The 26,283-nt window shown below is 34.7% G+C and overlaps 1 protein-coding gene across 1 annotated transcript in view; it reads left to right on the forward strand.

The window, feature by feature from the left end:
* The window catches only part of LOC149801921 (tetratricopeptide repeat protein 37-like), a 160,982-nt gene that overhangs the window by 95,518 nt on the left and 39,181 nt on the right, over window positions 1–26,283 (forward strand). Inside the window, exons 23-31 of the mRNA XM_089956305.1 lie at window positions 5,888–6,099; window positions 13,706–13,767; window positions 14,969–15,025; window positions 16,580–16,648; window positions 17,358–17,432; window positions 19,313–19,454; window positions 20,221–20,314; window positions 21,784–21,873; window positions 25,601–25,737. Coding sequence (XP_089812431.1) covers window positions 5,888–6,099; window positions 13,706–13,767; window positions 14,969–15,025; window positions 16,580–16,648; window positions 17,358–17,432; window positions 19,313–19,454; window positions 20,221–20,314; window positions 21,784–21,873; window positions 25,601–25,737 — 938 coding nt within the window. The remainder of the gene's footprint in view (window positions 1–5,887; window positions 6,100–13,705; window positions 13,768–14,968; window positions 15,026–16,579; window positions 16,649–17,357; window positions 17,433–19,312; window positions 19,455–20,220; window positions 20,315–21,783; window positions 21,874–25,600; window positions 25,738–26,283) is intronic.

Genomic DNA, 26,283 nt, shown 5'->3' on the forward strand with positions numbered 1-26,283 from the left:
CAAAGATTGTAATGAGATTCAGGAGAGTGCTAAAGTTGCTAGAACTGATAGTTTGGAAGGGAAACTAGCCAAGTGTAAGAAAGTGTGATGCCTAGTTTAGAGCTTTGAATAAGACCTTCCTTGGATCGAAAAAATTCAGACTCACTCTGATGGACAAACAAGAGCTATGTCAGTGTTATAAAGAATGTAGAAATTAAACTCTGGCAACCAATAGTTCTTATAATTTGCATAGTTTTCTGGGAGGGGACTGTAACTTTTGCTGGTGGGACTCATATTTTTACCAAAATGGGAGCCATGGACTTTTAGTTTTAAAATCCTAACGAGACCTCTGGTTCAAAACTTTTATTTTTGGAACAGAGATATCCAAGAGATAATACCCATGGGGCCATGCCTGTAAGATGTTGAAAATTGCACAAACGTAAAGAACAGTAACTTGTTCAAGCTAGTTATTCATATGCGTTTCAGACAGCAGCAATGAAAGGAATTCACAGCACAGAATAGTATTCGTACACAGAGGAGGATTATATTAAATTCAGAAACAGTTAATAGATTAATGCTCAGAGGGAACATCAGAGAATCCCCATACAACGTAATTAAGTGTGTAGATCTCTAGTTGGCAGAAACACTATGGCAACAAAAGAATAAAGAGACAAGCTTTTATATTATGCAGATGTATGACCAAATGAAGTACATGCTCTCTGTGTGCAAAAATTAAATGACATTAAACATAAGAGACTGGCTGATCTATGTAAACTCAAAGCAAGATGGATAAAATTTGTCCTGTTTGTGTTCGGTTCTTTCTATGTATATTTTGATCATGGTGGTATTTTCTGCAGACCTTTTGGCACTTGGTTCCAACCCATCATTTGGTATTTGTATTACAAATTGGATAACTAATAAAGTCTATTATCTAGTACACTACATTTTTAAGCAGTGTCATTAACAAATGGTGAAATTGAAGAAAAAATACTTGATGTCATTCTGATATATGGATTCTTTACTACACTACTATCTGTTCATCCTGATTCTTCTTTTTTTTACCATCTCCTTTAGTCTTACTGGTAACTTATATTTTCTTGCAATCTAAATATTTGCAATGATGTGTTATTGTCAAAAGGTAAAATGTGCTTAGTGTTGTAAAATCTAAAACTATTAATTAGCAAGGGACTAAAGTAAAAAGTGGACAGACATTATTGGCATATTACAGTGTTGTTAGAAACAACAGAATAGTTGTACAAGATGTATTTTGCAAAGTTGTAGAACTAGCACTTGTATTGTCACCACATATTCTACTTAAATAATAATATCATTATTTCTGTATATTCCTATCGTTATTTTCCCATTGGTAGTAATTTTCTGAACTGATGTTGCTCATTTCTTGTGCAATTTTTACACATCAAGAATTCTTACAGTATCATTAAAAAACAATGTGCACCAAATTGAGTTGTTTGAGAAGAAATTAATTTTTTTAACCCAAAAATCACTGAAGTCTCATATTAAATAACATTTGAAGTAGCCATGATAGTAGTTTAGGATGCAACTGTTTAATTTCACCTTTGATATATCCAAATCTTGAATGTGATGGAGGAACATAGCTCCAAAATAAACACATCAATTTTAGAACCTGTTCATTGACTATGAATCAAATATCCAAGACCAACTGTTAGAAAATTTTTAATTCTTTTGACAACATCATAATTAGCTGTCAAATATGGAGTAAGCCTATGGTCTTTCTGCCATGCCAACCAAGACCACACCACAACCATGTGACCATGCCCAATGACATCACAGTAATAATCGCTATACAACTAGAGATGACATCTCTTCGAGAATTTTGATTTCATTAGAGCCTTAACAGTAAGAAAGAGTGACAGATATTTAAGTTTTAGGGAGATATTTAACAATGGCTATTCCTCCCACCACCACTTCCTCATTAGAGATCACACACACACAAAACTTAGAGTAAATCGTGAAATCCTGGCAGCATCCCTGCAGGGGAGAAAACTTGACTATTCGATTTTATTGGTCTCTGGTTATCCCATAGTATTTCTGTTACTTGAGCATTATCTTACAGTGTGTCCAGTCAGCATGGTCGAAAAAGGCTTACAACCATTGAGAGTTGTTAAAGGACTCACATTACTACAGATATGAAAGAACAAGAAACATACTATAAATCAATGAAGATAAAATTAGAGTATATATGGGTTTGGCTGTCCCTGATTGGTTGATAATGAAAGTAAGATTTTAGTAAAAACAATCTTTTGAGAGCTTGTTCTACTTGTAATTGAAAAAAGTGAGGGACATTGTTTTATTAACATAATTTCCGCCCCTTTACAGACCTGAGTTTGGACGACTCATTACTGAAATCAGCAGCTGACTCTTTGGTGCAGTATTGAAAGCACACATGAATATAGCTGGAATAAGTTATAACAGTTCTAGTTGGAACAATGAACATTGTTAGAGAAAATTTAAGTGAGCTAAAATGTAAACTTTTTGGCAGTGTGTGATGCAGGATTGCTCAAGACTTTTCCATCGCATATGCTTACCATGAAAAATCCATTTGTACCAACTGATGATGACTTTTAGGTAACTGTCAGAAAGGCATAATTGACGATATTCAAAGGTCTACAAAAATTACTTGAGTCAAACGTTATAAACTCATACAGCTGTGGCAAAAATGATTGACTAGTACCTTTGCTGCTGTTGCCACAATTGATTAGTTGGTTGTTTTAGTTTGGTTTGATTTGGGTTATTTTTTATTTTTTAACAATATATTAGGTGGAGGAAGGACCCCGAAAGACCACCAACCTAAATTAGTTGATCTGTGACACAAACTTACTCTGTGAGATGTGCAAGTGATGTAAAAGCAAGCACCTTAGTACACTTGGGCACATGGAGCCTCTGTTGATTTGACGTTTATCTCCAACAGCCGAAGTCATTTAGACATGAGATCTCGGGGTTTTGGTAGATCATTATGGCCTTTACACCATTTTCAGATGAAGAGAATCTATATATGGCAGTCAGTTTTACTGCTGAAGAAAATCCAAGTCCTTTTGAGACACCAAACACCACTTACTTAGAACCACTGACCTTCCACAAGTAACTGGCAACATTCTCATTTACACATTGGAGGCAAGTAATCACATGACAAGCATCTTGTACCACTGCCATGGAAGCCCCTCAGATCTGTATCACAAGACAAGCATCTTATACTACTCTGCCATGAAAGGCCCTCGGGTTATAGGTATAAGTCTCGTATGAAAGACAAGAAATCGGAGATAGAACCTGTGACAACTGGATTGAAAGTGCAGAATGTTACTGCTAGGCCATCAGTGATGATGATGATGCTGTTGACAATACAATTAACTGCAATGACATTGATTTTTTGAGTACTCTGGGAAAAATGATTCCTTGACTTTCATCCATTTTTTTAAAATCTATCTTATGATATAAAAATGTTTGACTTGCTATATTTATTTTTATAACTTTATATTAGTCTTGCAACAAGGCATAAAAATAAGACATTGGTAACTGAAAAAGATGTTCTTACAAGAAATGATATTTTGTAAAAGTAGACAGAAATAATGCAACATCACTTCACAGGCATCAATTGTTTTTTTTTCTGACAAATCCTGTATTATAAGTTTACCAAAACATTTATTGAAAAAAATAATAACAAGGAATCATAGAATCTGACCACACATTTAAAGCAATACAAGATTTAACTATTATTCTATTCAAAAGCAGCATGCCTGAGAACAAAGAAAAATAGCAAGACAGTGATCACTTTAGTAAACACACAGTTTAGTAAGGATACAAATTCATGATTTCTGTATTAGAATAGAAATATCCATTTTAAAATCCGTATTCATGGATGTTAAATTAGTAATTATTAAGGGACTGATCAATGACATCTACAATAATCAGCTACCCTGAAAATTTGTGATTTCACAGTATCAGAGACATACTTGGCTGACAGACAAACAAACAAAAGGACAAAAGATTGATTATAATGAATGCATACAAATAAAAATATGCAGTAGATTATATGATCTATAAGAATTCAGTAGATTACCTCCAGCCAGCTGTCATTTAAATCACTTCTGTCCCCAACCCAATATTAAAATCGCTTCTACTGCCCACTAACTCATAGCCAGAAATTATGTTAAAAAAAATATGCTTCTGTAGGGGCAGTGTTTTTCGATTAAAACATATCTGATAGTGGATCATAATTTTTTTAAATTGCTTCTGTTGTGGGTTGGTTGAATTTGAAAGTGCCTTCCCCCCGGGGGGTATATGTTTTACTGGAACAGCCCTTAGCAAGATTTTTTATATAAGGGAATATTTTCTTCATTGGAAAAATGGTTTTGTAAGGCCTGAGTGGTTAAACAATGTGTTTTCTGCTGGAATTTGTCTCTTCTTTTTAAAATGGAACTTATGTGTTTTCCTTTTTTTAACAAAAATTTATATAGAATAGAATGGTATCAGGACTTTGACAATTTGTTGTCAAATATGGAGTTAATGAATTTACTCTTTTTTTTGTGGTTACCATTTTTCATGGATTTCCTGGTTGTCTCAGACCATGATTTAGGGAGCCAACAAAAAATATAATTTTTGGACAAAAATAGGACTGCTTACCCAGTCCACAAATTAATGTACTGAAAAAAATAATTTTCTGCAAAACCAGGAAAATTAATACCCACAGATATGAGAATACACATAAATATTTCATTTTAAATCTATGCACAGTGTTGGCAGATACTTAATGGAAAGTTGTTGTTGTTGTAGGGTTTAACACCATTTTTCAGCACATGATAGGCTATACATGGCAGCCAGTATTAATGGTGGAGGAATAACCCGGGAAAACCCCAAAAAGAACCACTGACCCATGAGAAGCTTCTGGCAAGCTTTCTCACATACCCACATTAGCTGAATCCGAGACTTGAACACACACAGACAGAGGTGAGATGGCAGTGATCCGTAATGGAGAGCACTTTATACCATTCGGTCACTCTGGGCCCCGACCTTAATGGTTGTTGTTATTGTTGTAGGGTTTAATGCCATTTTTCAGCACAAGATAGGCTATACATGGCGGCCAGTATTAATGGTGGAGGAAGAACCCGGAAAACCCCCGGAAAGAACCACTGACCCATGAGAAGCTACTGGCAAGCTTTCTCACATAACCACATTAACCGAATCCGAGACTCGATCCGACACAGACAGGTGAGATGGCAGTGATCCGTAACGGTGAGCGCTTTAGACCACTCGGCCACTCGGGGCCCCCCGACCTTAATGGAAAGATTAAATGAAATAAAGTCATTCCATATATATATATATATATATATATATATATATATATATATATATATATATATGAAGGAATGCAGAAGATAAGTCTGTTTTGCATTAAGTATTGCTTATGTTGTAGAAACTGAATATACTTAATATTATTGGTGAGTTTTGTCAGAAACTTCGTTTCTATATTCTGGATTATGTTAGAGAAAGGTGATTATACATGAGTATCTTGATTGAGCATAATTTTGGTGGATTTTCTCTTTTTGCATAATTATAATGAGACATCAGTATAACATAACATTAAATCATTAAATCTTGATTAGCTCTATATATATATATATATATATATATATATATATATGTATGTATGTATGTATGTATGCATGCTTGTATGTATATATAATTGAATTTTATTTTTTTACATGAATTATTCTGGACTTATATGAGTTTCAAATGATAGTTGAAAATAATATGGCTTATGTTCCTTATAACATTCTCCTTCACTTGGAAACACTATGTTGTAGAATAATAAGAGCAATTTCCATTTGGTATATGGTTCCAAAAATCATCAGGAAAACTCTGCCTGTTGTAGATGCTATGGAAAAGCCTTGAAGATGCTGCCAGAATGTGCTGCACTGTGGCATGACCTTGGGGTGAACTATTTATATCAGTCAGAATGCAGTATTGGTGAGAATAGGATCCTGTTAGCCGAAAAAGCAGCACAGATTTTGAAGAAAGCTATATGTCTGGATGCCACAAATCATAAGCACTGGAATGCTCTTGGGGTGCTTTGCTGCTTTGATGGTAATTTAAACTTTGTATAGATTTTACAGATTTGTTTGCTACATAAAAAAATATTGTTGCTCACATAAAATATTTATGGTTGTGAGCTAATTATATCCCACCTCTAGAGGAAGGGGTATATATGAATTCGAATATTTGTATATCCAGCCATCTTTTAGCCTGTACCTCCGTTAATCGATCCAACATTTGTTTGCACAACTAATTCCCCAGTTTTTGGTGGACTGCTATTAAACATGGGTAGTTTAATGAACATTACCTGAACGTGTACATATTGATAAATCATTTTTGCTTCTGCAATTTTTGTTTAATTGTTTACCATTTTTCTCTTGTAGCAGTGTATGATACAATCTCATTACAACAACTAGTCCTGCTGTGTTTGATGGATTACCATGAAACTCATTATGATGGATTACAACGAAACTTGTTAAATATTATGGTCATGACCTGAAGGTGCACATTTCAACCAATCAAATTGCTCCCACAATTTGTTTTTAGAGTTATTGCTCTTTATTTATTGTAGACTTTAACAATATTTATGATAGTTAGTGCATCTAATCCATCTGTCTTTGATGGATTGCCATGATGGAACTTGGTAAATATTATGGTGGTGAATATATGCATATCAACAAATCAATTTTTGCTCCTGCAATTTGTGATTGTTTTTGCATTACTTGTCCTGTAGCTTAATGCATTGTATGCAAGGCTTGACATTAATGCTGAGCCGCTGTTTTGAATCAGAAAATTTGCCAATGAATCACTATATTCCCAACCCTCACAAGTCCATTGGATTGGTAAAAATTTCTGCTGGTCACTATTACAAGTTGACAGGTGGTTTTTTGTCAAATGTATTTAATAAAATGTGAGATGGTATTCCCATGAAAGGTTGATTTGGTTTGGTTTTGTGGTTTGTTGCCATTTTTAAGTACCTAATAGGCCATTATATTTAATGGAGAAAAAAAAACAGGAAGACCCCAAGAAGAACCACCACCCGATGGGAAGCTACAGGTAAGCTTTCTCACATTCTCATTTTTTTCAAACCCACATAGGCAGAGGTGAGATGTCAGTGATTGGTAATGTAACCATTTTACAACATTCTGCTACCTTAGGTCCCACAGGGTTAATTAATATGTTTATTGCATTCATTTTGTACTTGCCAAGATCTTGCACTTGACAAGGTACAATGAAAGCCAGTGAAGTTGTTGTGTTTTTCCTTGCATCAAGTAAATAATAGTACTATTTGTCAGGACATTCAACACTGATGCATCCCTGCTCTTTGGTACACGAGTAATATATTATGATGTTTTCTTCCCATCTGTCCTACCATCCATCCAATTGTTCCCAATTTGCTTTTTAGTCATTGACTTTATTTGTTGTGCCCCCCATGTACATTTACCAAACTTTTTGGATGGCTTGCACTTGGAGTAAGGAAGAATCCTATCAATTTGGAGCTTAAAAGTTCAAAGGTCAATGTCACTCTGAAAGAAGGGAAATGGTTTCCACACATTAACATCTCTCTATCATGTAAAAGATTAGTTTATGCAAAGCAGCATTAGATCATTGATTTTGGTGTTAAAAGATTCAAGATCAATGTCAACGAAAGAAGAGAAATGGTTTCAGCACATTAATTCAAGTTCGTCACCTTCTGCTGTTTCCAAACTATGTAGCTGGCTAGAAATTCATGTAAAGAACACTCTATTGATTTTGAAGTAGAAAATATCAGAGATCATGGAGAATAAAAGAATTTTTTAAAAATGCTTTATGTAGAATACCATTAGTAGTTCTACATGACATACCATAGCCAGACTTTGTGGATGGCTTGCAATTGGTGTAAGATATAGGGCTGTTATTTTAAGGACCAAATTCCCAAAGTTCAAAGCCATTTTTTCCATACACTAATATTACTTCTACACCACAGACCTGACCCAAACTTTGTAGATAGCTTGCACTTGGAGCAAGGAAAAACCCTGTTAATTTCATAGTCAAAAGGTCAAAGGTCATGATCACTCTGACTGAAAGAAGAGATGTGGTTTGTGCAGAGAATTGTCAGTTATATGCATATAGAACTATTAAGCTTGGGACTGGCATTTAATCTGCCATTCACACTCTTGTTTAGAAGTTAATGCTCTTTTTGTCTTCAAGTTGTAAGTTAATGCACTTTATGACACAATCTCATTGGTGCAAATAGTCCTGCATTTTCTGATGTTTTGCCATGAAATGTGGCATATATTGTGGTCTTGACTAGAAGATGCACATATCGATAAATCACTTTGCTCCCCCAATTCTTGTTAGAGCTAATGCCCCTTTTGTCTTTACCTTATTGCAGTGTATGACATTCACTTTAATTCAGCTAGTTATGCATTTTGTGTCACACTTTATTGTGAATCACTATGAAATCTGACACCTGTTATGATCATCTTTATAAGATATTGACATATCTTTGTGCTTCCTTGATTTTTGTAAGAGTTATTGCCCATGTTAGGTTACAGCTGGATGCAGTGTGTTACAGAATTTTGCGAAAGCAACTACTTTTGCAGTTTTTTGTGGATTGCTTTCAAGCTTAGTACATACTAGGGCCATCATCAGCAGATATGTATGTTGACAAATTACTGAGTAACTATCTTCAGAAGAGATGCACTTTCTTATAGTACAGATTCATCTCCTTTATGGGGTAGTGGTAGGTTATGGGAGAGGTGGTAGTTTATTTACACAAGCAAACTGAGCACCATTCCTATAGTTACACATACTGGCAGGGTCCATGGTTATTGTAGTCTCATGCTGTTATGGATGATTTTGGGTTCATGGGTATTGTTGTAGTGTTGGTGTTGTATTGTTGTAGTCCAATGCTGTCTTGAATGATTTAGGGTCCATTGGTATTGTTGTAGTCCCATGCTGTCGTGAATTATTTAGGGCCCATGGGAATTGCTTATTTGCCACAGTAACATTTTCTATCCAAATTTAACATTTTGGGTCCATAGTTGGCATTTATTATTATGTCTGGAACTATTTAAGCACAGATTTTTGGATCAAAGGACTACGTTTCTATATTACTCAGTAAATTGATGAACAGATTGCAGAATGTGGGCCACTGGGACAGATTCTTTGTGAATAATTTCTTATTGTAGTTGATATCACAGCATTTACAGAGTCACAGATCTCTTAAATTTGGTCATATTAACAAAGTATCAAAAGATGGAATTTCCATCCAGGATCATTGCTTTATTGTTAGGCTTACTTACTCAAAAGAAATTGGGAATAACTATATGATTCATTGTAAGAAGTAAATATCCAGTATTTGTGATTACAATTAATTAAATTCCACTTATTGTTTAATGTATTAAACTGTTTGTAGAAAAAATTAAACAAATGATTCTGTAGAATTCAGATATTTTATAACTTATATAAAAAAGTAGAAAATTCATGAAAACATTTTTCCATTTGTCGTACATTACTTATTATAATGTATTTGGAGAACATTCCAGTTCATTGCAGATCTAGGTTCCCCAAGTGGAAAAATATGTTAACTTTATCATTTGGTTTACTTAGCAGTAACAGTGCTTAAATGTCATTTTCTTGCCAAGATGGCTGTTAGATATGAGTGGTTTTCCCATGGATAGAGGGATGGATGCCAATTCCATCATTTACCAGTTGATGCTTTCTCTAATACCTGTGCATATTCTTAAGAGGCCTCAAAAATACCTTCCATTCGTTTCTCAAATTTAGGCAATTCTTTGGAGTTTTCTCATCACAAGCAAGTATATTCTATTTCAATGTTACTTGATGTCAAGATGTCCACAGACGAGAAGGCCTGGAATGCTTTGCTCTGTATCCTCCCCCTCCCACCAAACTTGACTGCAGCAACACTATCACCGGTTTGCCACTACCATGTTTGGTCATCCCAGTACTGAACAGACTACCAGGCCAGTACCTCCATGGTATGACATCATCCCACATGGATCACTCCTGGACAAATCACCACATGTTTACCCTAGAACTGTGTTTTTTTTGGCTTAACACTATTTTTAAGAACATGATGTGCTGCTATGCATGGCAGCCAGTATATTTGGTGGAGGAATGACCTGAGAAGACTCCGTGAAGAAATAACGACCCACAGAAAGCAACAGGCAAGCTTTATTTGATTCAATCCCACACTGACAGAGATGAGGTGTGTGTGCCTTAGACCACTTGGCCACCTGGGGCCCCACCCCAGGACTGGCTGGAGTAAATCTTTCCCATGATAGTCAGTGTCAGACAGCAGGACCAGATGGCAGCTGGCATCATACCTTGTACATTCCATTTTTGGCATAATTTCAAACATTTTCTCTTAGCAGCATATCTTGCCAAAAAGCATTCATAGGACTTTTTGAGGAGAATAAGTTAACTCTGATCAAATTCATGGGCTACCAGTCCGCGATTTCTTACATGCTTTGTCATCATCGAAATGAAAGACATAAGTCATAACAAAAGTCTCTGACCTTCTAGCCAGTTTTGAATAATCTGAAAATAGGTCTTTGCTGTTTGTCCACAGTGGAACCTACCTCTGATTCTGATATCGTTGACCAAGACACCCTTCAACCTACAGTCAAGATCCTTACTAATCTAGCTTTTCAGTAAGACCTGCTTTTTGTCACTCTTGCTTTAGTAGGCAAATCATGCTTTATCAATCACCCCAAATTATCAGCAGTTATGCAGTTCTATAATGTTAGTTAAGTTTCTTACTTTGATGGCTGCTGATTTCATTGCAAATATCAGGCTCCCACTCACTTGGGATCAAAATTTTGTCTTGAAATCACTATCTGATTTTGGAATTTTCTTCCAAAGAGCATCTTTAGGACCCCAGTAGACGGAAGTGATGATATTACTATTCAGCTGTCCTGTCCTGGATCCATTGGGTTATCCTTTGAGCCAAGAATCAATGCAAGACCAGATAATTTTTTTATACTGCCAACACACCTGGTTACAACAGTCACCACCAGCTTAGCATTTGAATGAAATTTTTTCTGATTGGCATCATTTAAACCCAGTGATGAGGGTCTGATATGGCTTTTTCCAGCTTCCATTTTGAGAGCTGTTTACGAAAAAGAGCTCAGTTTAATGGTGTGGGATCTATATCAGCAGTGCTGTATGCTGCCTTTACAGGTCGCTCTGCAGTCTCCGGTGCATTAATCTACTTCTGCTTCAAGGTGTGGAAGTGAACATTTTTGTTTTCAGCACCCAGTCTGTTTATTAATCTGTGCTGACCATAGGCTATGTCTCATATGATAATCATTGCTACTTTGCATATGTTAGGAGACTGGAACCAAGACCACATTGAGAATAAGAAGATATAAGTCTCTCCACCTTTTGCCAATTCTCCTAATATATTATGATCAGGTATTGTATCTGAAGAAGCCAGTTTTAGGAGCAAAACATATTTCTTTGATACTGGTTAGTACCCAGTTTGTTACAGGCCTTCTCTTCCAAGGCCTATCTCCAGTTGCCTGTCTGGAAGGCATACAATTCCAAGACTGGTAACCCGACAAATGATGATATCTGGCTCTGATTTCTATATCCTAAATCCATTTACATACAACTTCCATAACAGCATGCAGATGAAATTGCAGCATTTGTATTACACCACTCCCTCGATAACTTGCAAACCCGTTTATAATGCAGTGTCAGGTATGGATCCCATTTTTTAAACCCGAAATTACCCCAAAAATGTATCCCTATTTCTTGAACTTGAAGAAAATCATGTTCAAAATTGGTAACGGAAACTTTGATGTATCGCTTGTTTTATCGTTGAAAACGGTAGATAGAACCTGGAAATTTTATTCAACTCTATGAAATATCAAATTTAAAAATAGCTCATACAGTTTTTTACAATTTCTTTCCAAACGACATTCCCAGTACACCGCAATTAACGATATGTAAGGAAATTGTGATCTATGAAAATGTCACTTACGCCAGGTGGAGGCAGTGATTTAATAAATAAATACAAATTAAATAATTTTTTTGTCAATTGAAATTTGTGTTCTAGTTCCATCTTTTAGTTCCTTTTAAGTTTAATCATCATAAATGCAATGTGTCCTCTTGTAATTAAATGTAAAATGTGTCAATCTACCGTAACAGCTATGTCCGCTAGCGTTTCTCTGAGAACCTAATTAAGTGCCGACCGTGTTTTGATAACTGACTTGCGGAAGTATTTTTTGTATTGTTGCACTGAATTAAAAGCTGGCCTCCTTTGTATTATCACGTTAATTATGTCTTTTGAATAAAAAAAAGGAGGTGGAATAAAAGAAAAGTTAAAAGGCAGAAAAATCGGACTAACTTAAAATCTAGCAGCCTCGGTCTTATGTCGGGTGAACTCACTTCATTTGATCAATTGAACACTAATAAACGTTATTGTGTATGTAACAGAAACTTACCTTAAATTAACCGACTCTTTCATAGCTGTAATCAAAGATAACAAGGCAGCCAAGCGAAATAAATACTTCCTAAAATGTAGAGCTTGATTTCACAGATACAGACCATTGTGGGCAAGTGAGTTTCAGAGAATTCTTGAATTGGCATTTAGAGATATCCTCAGGGATGATAAGAAATTTCATTATTACTTCCAATGAAATCACGATATTAACAATGTACTAATTGAACAATAAAAAATTGAGTTTCGATGTAGACGTGTCACGAAATAAATGTTGCGTGCTTTTAAAAAAAGAGGAATCTTGTTTGGTGGTGTATCAGTAGTTAGTCTAGTTCCCAAATTATGGACTACCGATTTGGCAAGATACTATTAAACACTACTACGGGCACCAGACTCATCAAGAAAACAAAAAGCAGTGAAATAATACACAGATTTTGCGCGTACACTTGATGGTTGTTCAAACCAGTTGGAACGATCTTTCATGTTGGATATTTGGAGAAAAAAAAATGTTATTTAAACAGAATAACGAACAACTTCATTAGAAAAAGTGCATCATTAAAAATTATTATCGATGTGATTGTAAAATGAGGATTCAGTCATTAAACAGCCCAGTTCCCTAACGCCGCTCCCCCCCCCCCCGCCCGGTTTTCTCAATATCAGAGCGATTTTTTTGTAATTTTTGGAGGTCCCTTGGTAACTCGTGCCTCGCTTATAGTGCAGTATATGTATGTGGACCCTGTTGTGCACTAGTTATCGAGGGAGAGGTGTAATAAGCAGGTCCAAAGTTATTTTGTGCTTGGCTGGGTCAGATTTGTGAGGAATTAGATGGTTGCCTAATGTATTATGATTGGGAAAGTGTTAGTGAAGAAATATTTTACTCCAAAATGTTGGTTTCCTCAGACAGAGTCCATATTAAATCATATTGTAAGAAAGATATTAAGTATGGGAAAGTCACCCATGCAAACATTCATACCAGTATATCTTGAAGCAATGGATTTGAATTAAACCATTCACCCACCAAACCCACCCCCAAAAAGACAAAAATCAACAGATTAAACAAAATGTCATATAAATTGATAGAAGTATTCCTGTCCACCAGCATAATATTGTCATTCCTTACTATGTCTTGAAGAGATATCCTGCTGACTATTGAGGTTAGATTAAGTCATTTTGTTAGTTTGTGCTTAAATTTTCATTTTATTGCAGATTATTTCAAACCTGATTTGGCCCAACATTGTTTCATCAAGTCCATTCAGGCAGAGAGTAATGTAAGTTTACCAAGATTTTCAAGAAGACTTTTGATCGTATTTGTTTATTGATCATTTTGAGGTTGTTTTTGTTCAAATATGAATGCTGCAGATAAAGTGATCATAAGTTTTGTTGTTTTAACAAATTTAAAGACTTGATGCTATTAACTTTTAGCCAAAGTTGAAAGTAAAAGAAATATTTACAGACTTAAATTTATGTGGACAATCCACCCAAAAAGATGGTGGTGGGAGTTCAATGGTACATCAGCACAAGAAAGGCTATGAACTGCTGCTTCATTGGGGTAAAGTGCCTTGCCCGGGAAATACCACATAGCCAATGCAGACTGGTCTGAGCAGGATTTGAACCAAAGTCATTACAAGCCCAGCATGCTGACCACTGGACCATTTTCCCCTGCAAACCCACCCACCACAATGACAATCAGTTTCAAGATATATGATCTGTTTCATACAGGTTCATATTTTATTTTACCCAGTTGGTTGAACAGTTAAGTTCTCAGGATCTGAAATTAAGATATTATCATTTTGAGAGAATTCCAGCTGCCATATGCTTCAATTTTTATATGCTTGTATATGAACGGTGGCCTGATTATTTTTTAATAAACTATGCTTTATCTGTTGACAAGCAAAAATCAAGATACAATAAAATTGTATTAATATGACCTTTAATGGGACTTTTAAAAAGTTTTATTTTAGGATTTTCTTAATGTTAGGTTTCATTCAGCATGTTGAGGTATGTTTGTATGTAGGTTGGTAGGTATATTTGGGTCTTTGGATCAATGGGTGGATTGATATTGGGTAGATATATAGACAGACAGACGGATAGAGCGATTGATTTTTATTGTATTAATTAGCCGTGCAAGCAGACAACCAGACTGAGAGAAATATATATAAATTGCCCTACTGTAATTTAGATTTCATTCACTTTGCTGTTGCATACATAGTAAATATCATGCTTGTCTCATGATTGCATATGAGATTAAGCCGTCACACATGCCCTTCGGGCGCACGCGACATAAATCCAATCAGTCAATCAATGAGGTTAAGTAACTCAAGCTTGTAGAATATTAGAAGACAAATGACCTCAGTTAATTTTCGAATGATACAATTAGTCACTGTCCTGTGGTCCCTATTGCTTGTTTTTATTTTGCATACATGAAATGTTTCCAACAAAATTCCAAAAGGAAAAATTTGAACATTTCAGAATGTGGTAGCCTGGACAAACCTGGCCACCTTATATCTAAGAAGTGACAGTGTACAGGTAAGTAAGTAGTTTTACACAGTTGTTATAATTATTCATTGTGTGTAGCCCTTTTTTAATTTTGCTCCAGGAACTTTTTTCATTTGTCTTCACATCTAAGTTTCAAAGCAATACAAAATCTTTAAAAAATATATAGGTTGGTGTTTGTAGCTAAAGGTCCAAGTAGTGTAAAATCACAACAAAATACAGTCCACACATTTTAAAATCACTTAAAAAAGTTATTTTGGTGTTCATAGGAAAGGGTCCATGTAAAATAAAATGACTTAAAAATTTACAGGTTGGTGTTCATATGTAAAGGTACAAGCAGTATAAAATCACTTAATATGATATAGGTTGGTGTTCATACCTTAGAGTCCAGGCAGTATAAAATGACTTAAAAATGTATAGGTTGGTGTTCATATGTAAAGGTCCAAGCAGTATAAAATGACTAAAAATGTATAGGTTGGTGTTCATATGTAAAGGTCCAAGCATTATAAAATGGCTAAAATGTATAGGTTGGTGTTCATATGTAAAGGTCCAAGCAGTATAAAATGACTAAAAATGTATAGGTTGGTGTTCATATGTAAAGGTCCAAGCAGTATAAAATGACTAAAAATGTATTGGTTGGTGCTCATAGGTAAGGGTCCAAGCAGTATAAAATTACTTAAAAATGTACAGGTTGGTGTTCATATGTAAAGGTACAAGCAGTATAAAATCACTTAAAATTGATGTATAGGTTGGTGTTCATAGATAAGGGTCCAAAAATATAAAATCACTTTTAAAATGTATAGGTTAGTGTCCATTGCTAAAGGTCCATGCATATAAAATCACTGCAAAATGTATAGGTTGGTGATAGTAGCTTATTGTCCAAGCAGCATAAAATCAGTTAACAAATATTCAGGTTGGTGTTCATAGCTAGGGGTCCAAGTAATGTAAAATAACTATAAAATGTATGCTTTGGTGTTAATTTGTTTGCACTAATCTTAGTTGAATAGCTGTTGCCTAAATAAGAATAAAATAAAGTATGGGAAAAAGTACCATTTCACTAATTGCCTATAAAATAATAGCTCATTGTGTCTTTAAAATGTACACAGTTTGTATGGTTTGAGGATCCAGTACTTTTCTTATCAGATACACAGTGAAAACCACATGATGGTGAGTGAATTTTTAGTATGACTTTTTGAGACCATGTCAGGTTTTTCACAAAAGAAAGCTGTTTTGCAGCAGATTTTAAATTGCTAAATATTTTCAACTCTCTCATACATTGTTTGTTTACTTTTTCATTTTCTTTCACAGGACTGTTATTAAGAATTTCTTTTAAATTTTTTAGTAAGAGACAGAAGTTGCACCCATGTCATTTTATCTCCATTGCCTAGTGCAATGATGCACCATTGTTAAAAATGACATGATATTGATGATGTCATAACGTAATGAGGATACAATTTATAGCTGTGCTTCTGAATTTACAAAAGGGGATGGCCTTACAAAATTGCTGAGACTTTGTTTAATCCCCATTTTATGTCTCAGAGTCATGGCTTGATCAAGTTGTATTTTAGTATCCCTGTATGATTTCAGCTGGCCCATGAAGCCTTTAAGATAGCCCAGAGCCTTGAGCCCAGCTATGTTGCTTGCTGGATAGGACAGGTAAGAGAATGTGAATTAGTTTTAAGACGTGCTTAAACATACATGAAAGTCTATTTCATATGAAATCTATGAAGTAAATTGAATAATTTCTCTTTCTTCGAGTCTTAGTGATAAGTACATAATGTATGTGCAAAGGACCAATTTTCATGGTCAAAACTCAACACTGTTTAAGAAAGAAAAATAACCACAATTACTGTAGATATATTGTATTCTTTATTTATAGTTCTTTTTCAGATGTTGCATGCATTCATTTGAAAATAATTTTGTAAACAGGGGTCAAGTTTTTCTCCATTGCACTAGTATCATCATTTCTTTTTCTGTTTGTTCCTTCTTTGCAAACATCATCTTTTTGTGCTAGTGATCTGCTCGGTGGTCATCTGTGAAAGAGTACTTTTTGACATTGAAAATATCATAAATCTCATAACCTTCAGGGATGGATAAGATTTTTTTCCTGTCATCAACTGACTGTAAAATGATATCAACCAATTCTTTACTGGGTATACTAGCTGTAATGTTGTGCCAGTTTTTAAAATTCTCTAGCCACCCACTAGATGCAGTAGAATCGTCATCCCATACTTGCTTGTTCAGCTCACCATACATTGACTGTCATACTTTAACATATTTCCTCTGTGCCTGTGCACCATTCTGCCATTAATTTCTAAGTTTTGCTGTTAACATACAACAAATTACATTTCTTGTCCATTTGCAGGCGATAATAGCTGAGATAGTTGGCCATGATGATGCCATGGACCTCTTCAGGCACACCACAGAACTGGGACACCATGTAAGTCAGCATCTAAGCCTGTAAGAAATGAAGACATATGTATAAATGTCAACTGTTCTATGAGGGTATTGTAGGGCTTACAAAAAGTAGATGGGAACTTTGCGTGAAATCGGACACAGACCTGTGGAAGAACATTGGATTCCATGCATGATGCCAGTGCCATTGGCTATCATATCTGCATCAAACTGGAGAAGAAAAAAAACTTTTCTGATAGTTTTATTGGTGTTTGCAGCTTCTAAAGAGATTCTGCTTTCATAAATTGAATTTTTCTGAAGGGCAAAACTATTCTGTTTATAGCAGTAAGAAGATTTTTAAGTAAGACGGCATTTACTTGTACCTGAATTTAGGTACATTATTTTTAAAATATGTTCTGAACACCCTATTGTTTCTTGAACCTGTGACTCTGATGCCCATCTACATCCTCAGTCCACAAAGATTTGAGACCTCTGTCATCTACAATCACCAAACCTTGTGCACTGGATTGCACTTGGGATAAAGATGAATCCTATTGATTTTGGAGCCCTAAGGTGAAAGGTCAAGGTTACTTTGACTCAGAGAATAAAAATGGCTTTTGCATGATAACATCAGTTCTACAACATATATTTTAACCAAACCTTGTAGATGACTTGCAAATGGCATACAGAAGAAGCCTATCAATGTTTGAGTCAAAAGGTCAGTGATCAAGGTCATTTCAAGAAAAATGGTTTCTGCACAAAACTTTAAGTTATCTACAAAGAAGATTATGAGACATAGAGCAGGCATATGATACACTATTCTTGGTAATCATGTTATATGTTAGAGATACAAAGTATAAAATTAAATTGAAGACTATTCAGTGAGTTTTGCATTGACAGTATTAGCTCGCCTGTTCTAGTTGTGGTCAAAATGTCACAGCTAGGGTCACATAGCATGTGACTTCCACCTGTAAAATCTATCTTCAAGTGGTGGACAAATATAATAGCTTCTGGTGCTGATTTTATGAACAATGATTTTTAAAAAAAGAAAGAAGGATGATTACTCTCTGATTTTATTAACCCATTATATCACCTCTGTCTTGATATCGTAGAAAACAGTGTTCCTGTAACTCATTATAGTACCTCTGTCTTGATATAATAGAAAACAATGTTCTTTTAATTCATTATAGTACCTCTGCCTTGATATACTAGAAAACAATGTTATTTTTAGCACTTTATGCACATTGGCTAACATTTCATAGGTCAGCATCATTTTAGTCTGAATGTATTTTCTGCATGACAATTAATGTTTACAATTGCTGCTGGAGGCTACTTAAAACTTCACAGATTACATTCCTGTTATTGTTTTCAAATTATTTCCCCATCTTACAGCAGGGCATCTTGATTTAGTCAGCTAGTTAAACAGACACACTCATTTGTAGACGTATGAAATTTTGCTTGCATATTTATATCTATATGTAATCAACTTAAATTTTCATGCCATTACAGTGATTTTTAAGTTTTTGTTTTCACCAAGTTTTAAACTTTTTGACCCAGTAGATTATTTTGCCTGAAAACCTTGTTGGTACCATGAAGTTAAAAAAAAGAATTATGTAGACATCTGATATTTGTTAGTCATATTTGTATTTATATGGAGATGACCTAATAGATGTTTCAGGTCATTACAGTTATTTTTTAATTTCTTCAATATTGTTTTAACTTTTTATTTTTTTTTATTATGAAACCTTGAGATGGGTAATGAACATTTCGTTGGCATGTATGTATACATTTAGATAACTCAGGTTGGATTTTTATACTGTTGTCACAGTGTATCACATTTTTACATTTTTCTGCATATTTAAACTTTTGTCAGTAGTTTTAGCACTGATGTTTTACAGACACAAATCTTTTTTTTTTAATTTTCAGACTGAAGGAGCAATAGGTTATGCCCATTGGGTGTGCAGTCTTCTTCAGGACAAGACCAAACATAGCACTGAGATGTTCCGATATGCAATTGAGCAAATGTCTGCCATCCCAGCTGCATCAGATGCTCTGTCTCGATATCTCGGTACAGTTTCTTCATTATTTAATACATTTTCTACCGATAGTAAACAAATTGAAAATGAGATTTAGGTTCTAGCTTCATCTTTTTCATTATTTCTATGCCTAGGAAATTGTCAAAGGAAAGGGGATCAGTCGGTGACACTTTGTCTGGATTTGAATGCATGCATGCATAATGTTTCATAACTTGTACCCTATCTAAAGCTGGAATTTCAAATCCTGGCCTTTAATTAAGATTAGTCTGTAAAGGCCCACAAGGGCTTAGAATTCTGCTCCATCCCCAAGAGTGAGTCTTAAGCCATGGCACTAAATGTACATGCTGCAAAGTTCTGATTTTGTATGTGTATGCCTATTATTCTCAAGTGGTTAGCAGTTTGAAAATGGGATTAAGGTTCTGACATAATGTTTTTCATTAGTGTTTGAAATGTATAGCATAAAAAGTTTTTGTAATTTAACAGATATATAGCAAATCGTGAACATTGTCAATTTTAGATAGCTAACCACATCTAAATCATGAACTGCAAATATTTTGTATATGTGATTTTCATAACACCAGCCCATTGAGACAGATTTTTTTTTTTAAATTGCAATTTTATTTTGTTTTAAGTAAAATTTCTGTAAGAAAATTAAAACTTTGTAGTTCTCTAAATTATATTGCTTTATCGTTTTGAAATTATAGCTTTTAAACTGCATGGATTTGGAAATATTTTCTAATATCATCATTTAAATTCTCAGCTTAATTATTTATAGCAATTTTTTTTTCTCCATTTTAGCACGAGTTCAAACCAATCCTAAGGCATACAATATGCATGGTTTGCTGTTGGAGCATCAGAAGCTGTATAATAATGCAGCAGAAGCATTCAAAAGGTACATCGTGGACAAAAGTAGAAAAGAAACAAGAAATGGGGAATAAGTACATCTGAAGCTTGATCGGTGACCTTATCAGGGGAGATAATTTTGTTTGGATAATTTGGCCTGAAGATTATAAAACTCCTGAAATTCAGTTTTGCTCCAAGATTTTTAATCAACAAATCACAAGTTACTTTACTTCTGGAACTTCAGTTTTGATTGGCTGAGCATAAAAATCAAGTCTGTTGATGGTACTCCTCAAACTCATTGGCTTGAATGCACAATCATACTCTGAATTTGTTTCTCAGTTGTGATGAAGTTGATTTTGCATGTCAGATCTGAAATATATGTTGATAAATATAAAAGTAGTTTAATGAAATTATACTGGCATGATGGAATCTAAAGAATCAAACATTTTTTATGAGTGTGCACACAAGTGGAGTTGGATGAATAATGACCCAGGTTTCCTGATCTGAAATTCATTAAACTCTTGAGCTTGAGATTTTGTTTCAACCAAAGACAAATCATGTTAATTTTGTTTCAACCAGTCACAAATGATCTTAATTTTGTTTCAACCAGTCACAAATGAACTTATTTTTGAAAACTAGTGAAAACGCAAGCTCCAACTCTGAGTTTTATCATCTGTATGCAAGGTAATGAAGTTTGTATTTATAAAGACTAAAAATTTGGGGTGAAATGGTTTTGGTTTGGATTAGTTTTCCCGAAGCAGGGAGATATTGTTATACCCAATACCATTGTTTCTATCTCTCCACCCGTCTGTCTATATGATATCTCTTAAACTGCTTAGTTTCTTAACTGATCATCTACAAGAAGGGTATAAATTTTGGACTCCTCCCCTGGTATTGAGTGAAAGAAGTCAAAGGTAAAATATTCAAAAGTTGCAGTTACAGTACCATTTTTCAATATTTTTAAACCAGACTTTGTATCTGCATTTGCAGGAGGAGGAGACAAACTGTAACAGATTTAGGGTTACAGATCTGGGTCCTGGTCCAGGGGGAATACGTAATATAAAGAACGGGGATTTGATTTTTAATGGAAAGCCGCAGAAGTAGTTCTTGTTCAGATTGTGTATTTTATAACCTCTTCATAATGTGATTATATTATTTGTAATATCTTTGGTCATACACTTACTTTAGGCTTTGCATTGAATTCATTATTATACCTTATAGACACTATATTTTCTGTTTGATATATGTTATCCTTATATATATATATATATATATATATATATATATATATATATATATATATATATATATATATATATATATATATATATATATATACATATAATCATTCAAGTATGCATGATTGTTAGATTAAAGGTAATTTCTTTATTAAGATCAATAAAGAAACTTGCTTTTTTTTTCTTTTTTTCAAATGATGGGAAGAATTCCCTCCTCTGTGTAAGAGAGTACAGATAACATATATCAGTGTGAATAATGTATTCTTTCACAAATCTTCAGAGCTATAGATTTGCTGGAGAAGATGGAAGCTAACAGTACTACCATAAAAGATTTGGTGGATGTTAGATACAACTATGCCAGAGTGCTGGTGTAAGTATCAGTCCTTTTTTTTTCTTCTTCAAACTGTGATGCCTGAGAATTTGAGAAGATAGCTTAAAATGAATTGACATTTGGAGTTCCTTATTAACTTAACATTCTTGTCGTATAGTACCTGTATGTTTTATTGTGTTATCTTAAAACATTTTATATCATACATTACTAATATTAGGTTGAATCTTGAAGTATTCATGCAACTACTGGATACTCTTATGATTGGAGATAATTGTGGTTTCATTGTGGTGTGAAGTGATTCAGAATGCATAACCCTCAGATTCTTCATGGATTGGATTCCAGTCCATGACAGGTCAAGGCCACCATCACCACCACCACCACCAGAGGATGATGGTATCTTTCATAGCTTTTTCAACTGGACCAAAATGGTTATCATGGTTATATGGTTACCATATTACTATATATCTTGAGAAAATGGGGAAAAGAACTTATGAAAGTTATTTGAAACTTTGTCCCAAAACTTTCAAGGAGAGAAATTACCTACTTCACTATTAATTTTTTGATCAAAATATCATAAATATTATTTTATGAATCAATTTTTGTCTTTGCTTCTGTACAAAGAAGGAAATGAGTATTAGATTGGCAGTAACTATGGGTCTTTATTGCCCCAATACAAACATAGCAGTTACTATGGGTCTTTATTTTCCCAGTACAAACATAACAGTAACTATGGGTCTTTATTGCCCCAGTACAAATATAGCAGTTACTATGGGTCTTTATTGCCCCAATACAAACATAACAGTAACTATGGGTCTTTATTGCCCTAATACAAATATAGCAGTTACTATGGGTCTTTATTACCCCAATACAAGCATAACAGTTACTTGAGCAGCCTCTACTGTGTTTGAAAAATGGTTAATCAAAAGTGATTATTTCAAGTTATATCTCTCTGTATGAATTTAAAAAATTTAGTGCTGGATATGAATGCTTATAACAGCAGCTATTTAGATGAATTACCATCAGTGGCTTTGTTTAATGATCACTTTTCTCACCTATTTTTTCTCAGAATGATGTACTCCCTGAACATTTGGACAGAAACAATGCAATAGTGCTTTTTGTATTATGGCTATAATTGTTTCTTATGCAAAGGGGTGTCAATAGGTCAGATGTATGTCTAGCTAAATTATGTGTGACAGAACCAGACCAGCAGATTTACACATTTTGATTTATAGTGGATTGTCATCCAAACCAGTAGATATTTGATCACCATAAATTGTAAATGTTTTAAGGGGATTGGAAAAAAAAAAACAAGCAGACCTGTTTTGCCATAGTGTATATTCTCTTCAGACTTTAATAAATCTGCAAGCTTGGAGCATGACTCTAATTCTGATGACAATGTTACAATAATAAATAATCAATACCAGTCTGGGTATTGTCATTTAAATGAAAAAGGATGAGTTGTATATCTCATTGTACTCTCTGTATCAGCATTAGAATGTGGCAGTGACAGAACAGCCAAACTTAGTTTGCAAAGTTTTAAGTTTTCTTTTGGCTGGGTTTTTAAGGCTGCTGACTACCCTCCAGTACTCCTCCAAGTTATATTCACCCAGGTGAGGAAGTTCCTGGGGAAAGCATATAAAAGCAACCAAGCCCTGGCATCATGGCTAAAGTGGGTTATATGTTCAGTGTATTCTGAGATCTTGAGAGGCCAAGTATGCATCACAAAAATCTCAGCTCATAAAATCAAAGCTATAAGCACCCAAACCCTGGCATCATAGTTTAAGTGGGTAGTATGCTTAGTGTATTCTGAGTTCGCAAAAGATCAAGTATGCCTCATGAAAATCTAAGCTCATAAAATCAAAGTTGTCTTTGTAAGTCACACATCCAAAAGGAATGTGTCAGTCTGAAACATAATAGATGCAGTGGACTTGCATGCACAGTCAACCTTCTCTAGCATCTGTCTGTGGGATTTAGCTTCCCCGAGACAAGAATTGAACCTTGTAGGTTTTCTGGTGGTTGCAGCCCAGACCAGTGTAAAGTCAATACAGCCTTACCACATTTATAAAACAGTACTTTTGCTGGATTTGCCCATTGATTTTGCTCAGTAAGAGAAAGTCATCTGCATTTTTTTATTTTAAATCTGGCTAGTATCATCATGATTTATGTTATCACCATGGTTTTTGTGATCATCAAGGTTGATGTGATCATCATGGTTGATTTGATCATCATGGTTGATTTGATCATCATTGTGCTTGTTTGATATTAGGATTGTGGTTTACTATACAACAGTCCTTATTCCCTCACTGGTTACCATGGTAGCAGTAAGATGCTCACCATTGGCTCCACCTGTTAACTATTCCCTTAATATTAATGTGATCAGGGAATATATTCAAAGTAGAAAGTAAACCTTTTAATACTTACACCTGATCACAATACTGTTAAACCCTCTCATGCTTCCCTCTAAATGCAATCATTCTCATTGAGGTATCATACAAGCTAAAGCTGAGTAAGCAGCTTTAACCATCTAATTGAAGAGTGGTAAAAGTAATAGTTGGAAAGAGTTTCTTCCCTTTGTTTTTAGGGCATATAGATGGGAATGTTAACATTTTCATCTTTCCACGATTACTTGATTTAAGAGGTAGCAGAGCTTATTCCTAACATTAATTTGATCAAAGAATCAAAATTTACTTCAAGATTTGCTTTTTATCTGTAATGACTTGTGAGCATGATAACACAAATAAGCATGAATAAATATTTATCAAACCCAGTTGTGATTACATCTGAAAGATACCCCAGAATGCCAGTTCAATAAATTTTGTTTTAATAAGGAGTTATACAAGCTTAGCATGTGAGTATATGTTGATAGTGTCTGAAATGAGTTCATTGATTGTGGGGTTTTTTTTGTTGTTGTTGTAGGGTTTAACGCCATTTTTCAGCACACAATAGGCTATACATGGCAGCCAGTATTAATGGTGGAGGAAGAACCCGGGAAATCCCCAGAAACAACCACCGACCCTCGAGAAGCTACTGGCAAGCTTTCTCACATACCCATATTGGCTGAATCCGAGACTTGAACCCATGCAGACAGAGGTGAGATGGCAGTGATCCATAACAGAGAGTGCTTTAGACCACTTGGACACTCGGGGCCCCTTGATTATGTTTAAAGTGCTATTAAAATTAACAATAACCCCTTCCCCAATTAGTTAGCTGCTGTCCACGACATTAAGTTCAAGGTCAAAGACCATTACAGCCATGTACATATTGAATTTATCTTGTGAACATATTAGTCCAGACATATAAGGAATTATTTTATTTACCAAATATGGTATAATGAAATTTTTGAAGATCATCTGAAATAGTTTCAATTCTGAGTAATTTAAAAGTAATAAAGGATGGGAAGAAAAGACTTCTTGTGAGTTCCTGTAAACTCTTGTTGGCCAGTATAGCATTAGTCACTTCAAGGTGCTCTTGTTTTAAGATTGTGCTTGCAGGCATGTATATCAGTGGATATATGGATGCCTGTAACACTTTCTCTCTTCATGTGTATGTATATAACATTTTTTTAAGTCTGTCTGTGTGTCTAAGATTAAATTTTTATCTAAGATTAATTTGTATGCTTGTTGACATGCATCATCATTTTTTGAGGGAGGGGGACCAATCTGCATGTGCATGCATGCTTTTTTTCTCTGTGTATCAAACGTTTTCTTTTGTCAATTATTGCATCAAAGTGTAACCAGGACTTTCATGTATTTTAACATTTTTGCAGGAAATTGGCACAGCACATTGAGGCTGTTATTCACTTCCAGGCAGCCATGAGTCATGACATTCAGCCAAGAGTGGAGGACATGTGCCTTCTGGGACTGGCTCTTTACAGAGCCGGACACCTGGAAAAAAGCTGCCAGGGTTAGTACTGAATGTGTTTTAGATTTCTAATTTTAATTAAGGTACTTTGTATGACCCATGTTGAAGTTTTTACATTTGCAGTTGCATAATATGTGTTAAATTAAAGAATACAGTTCTTTAGACTAATTTTTGCTGCATGTTAACCCCATCATAATGCATGTTCAATTGCAATGTAAATATTTTGTATCCAACTACAGACAGTATATACTCAAGTTTTCAGAGTATCCGTAAGTTATGTGGAAAGTGTACAGGCTTACTTGTCAGCTCTTTATGAGATGGGTGATCTAGAATTTGCTGTTTGTAGAACCTAATCTGCAAGCACTTTTAAAGATCGCAGATCTGTTTATATATAGACCTTGATCTGCCAACACATAATGAGATAGCAGATCTGGGTTATGCTGTTTCTGTGTAAAGCCCATCTGCCAGCACACTATGAGATATTTTATCAAGGTTGTGTTATTTTTGTGTAAATCCTGATCTACCAGTGCTTTACTAGATGATAGATCTGGTGTTTTCTGTTCTTGTGTGGATCCTGATCTGCCATTT

Source organism: Sinohyriopsis cumingii, chromosome 4 (genome assembly GCF_028554795.1).
Source record: "Sinohyriopsis cumingii isolate HCF-2022 chromosome 4, ASM2855479v2, whole genome shotgun sequence".
Taxonomy (NCBI): domain Eukaryota; kingdom Metazoa; phylum Mollusca; class Bivalvia; order Unionida; family Unionidae; genus Sinohyriopsis; species Sinohyriopsis cumingii.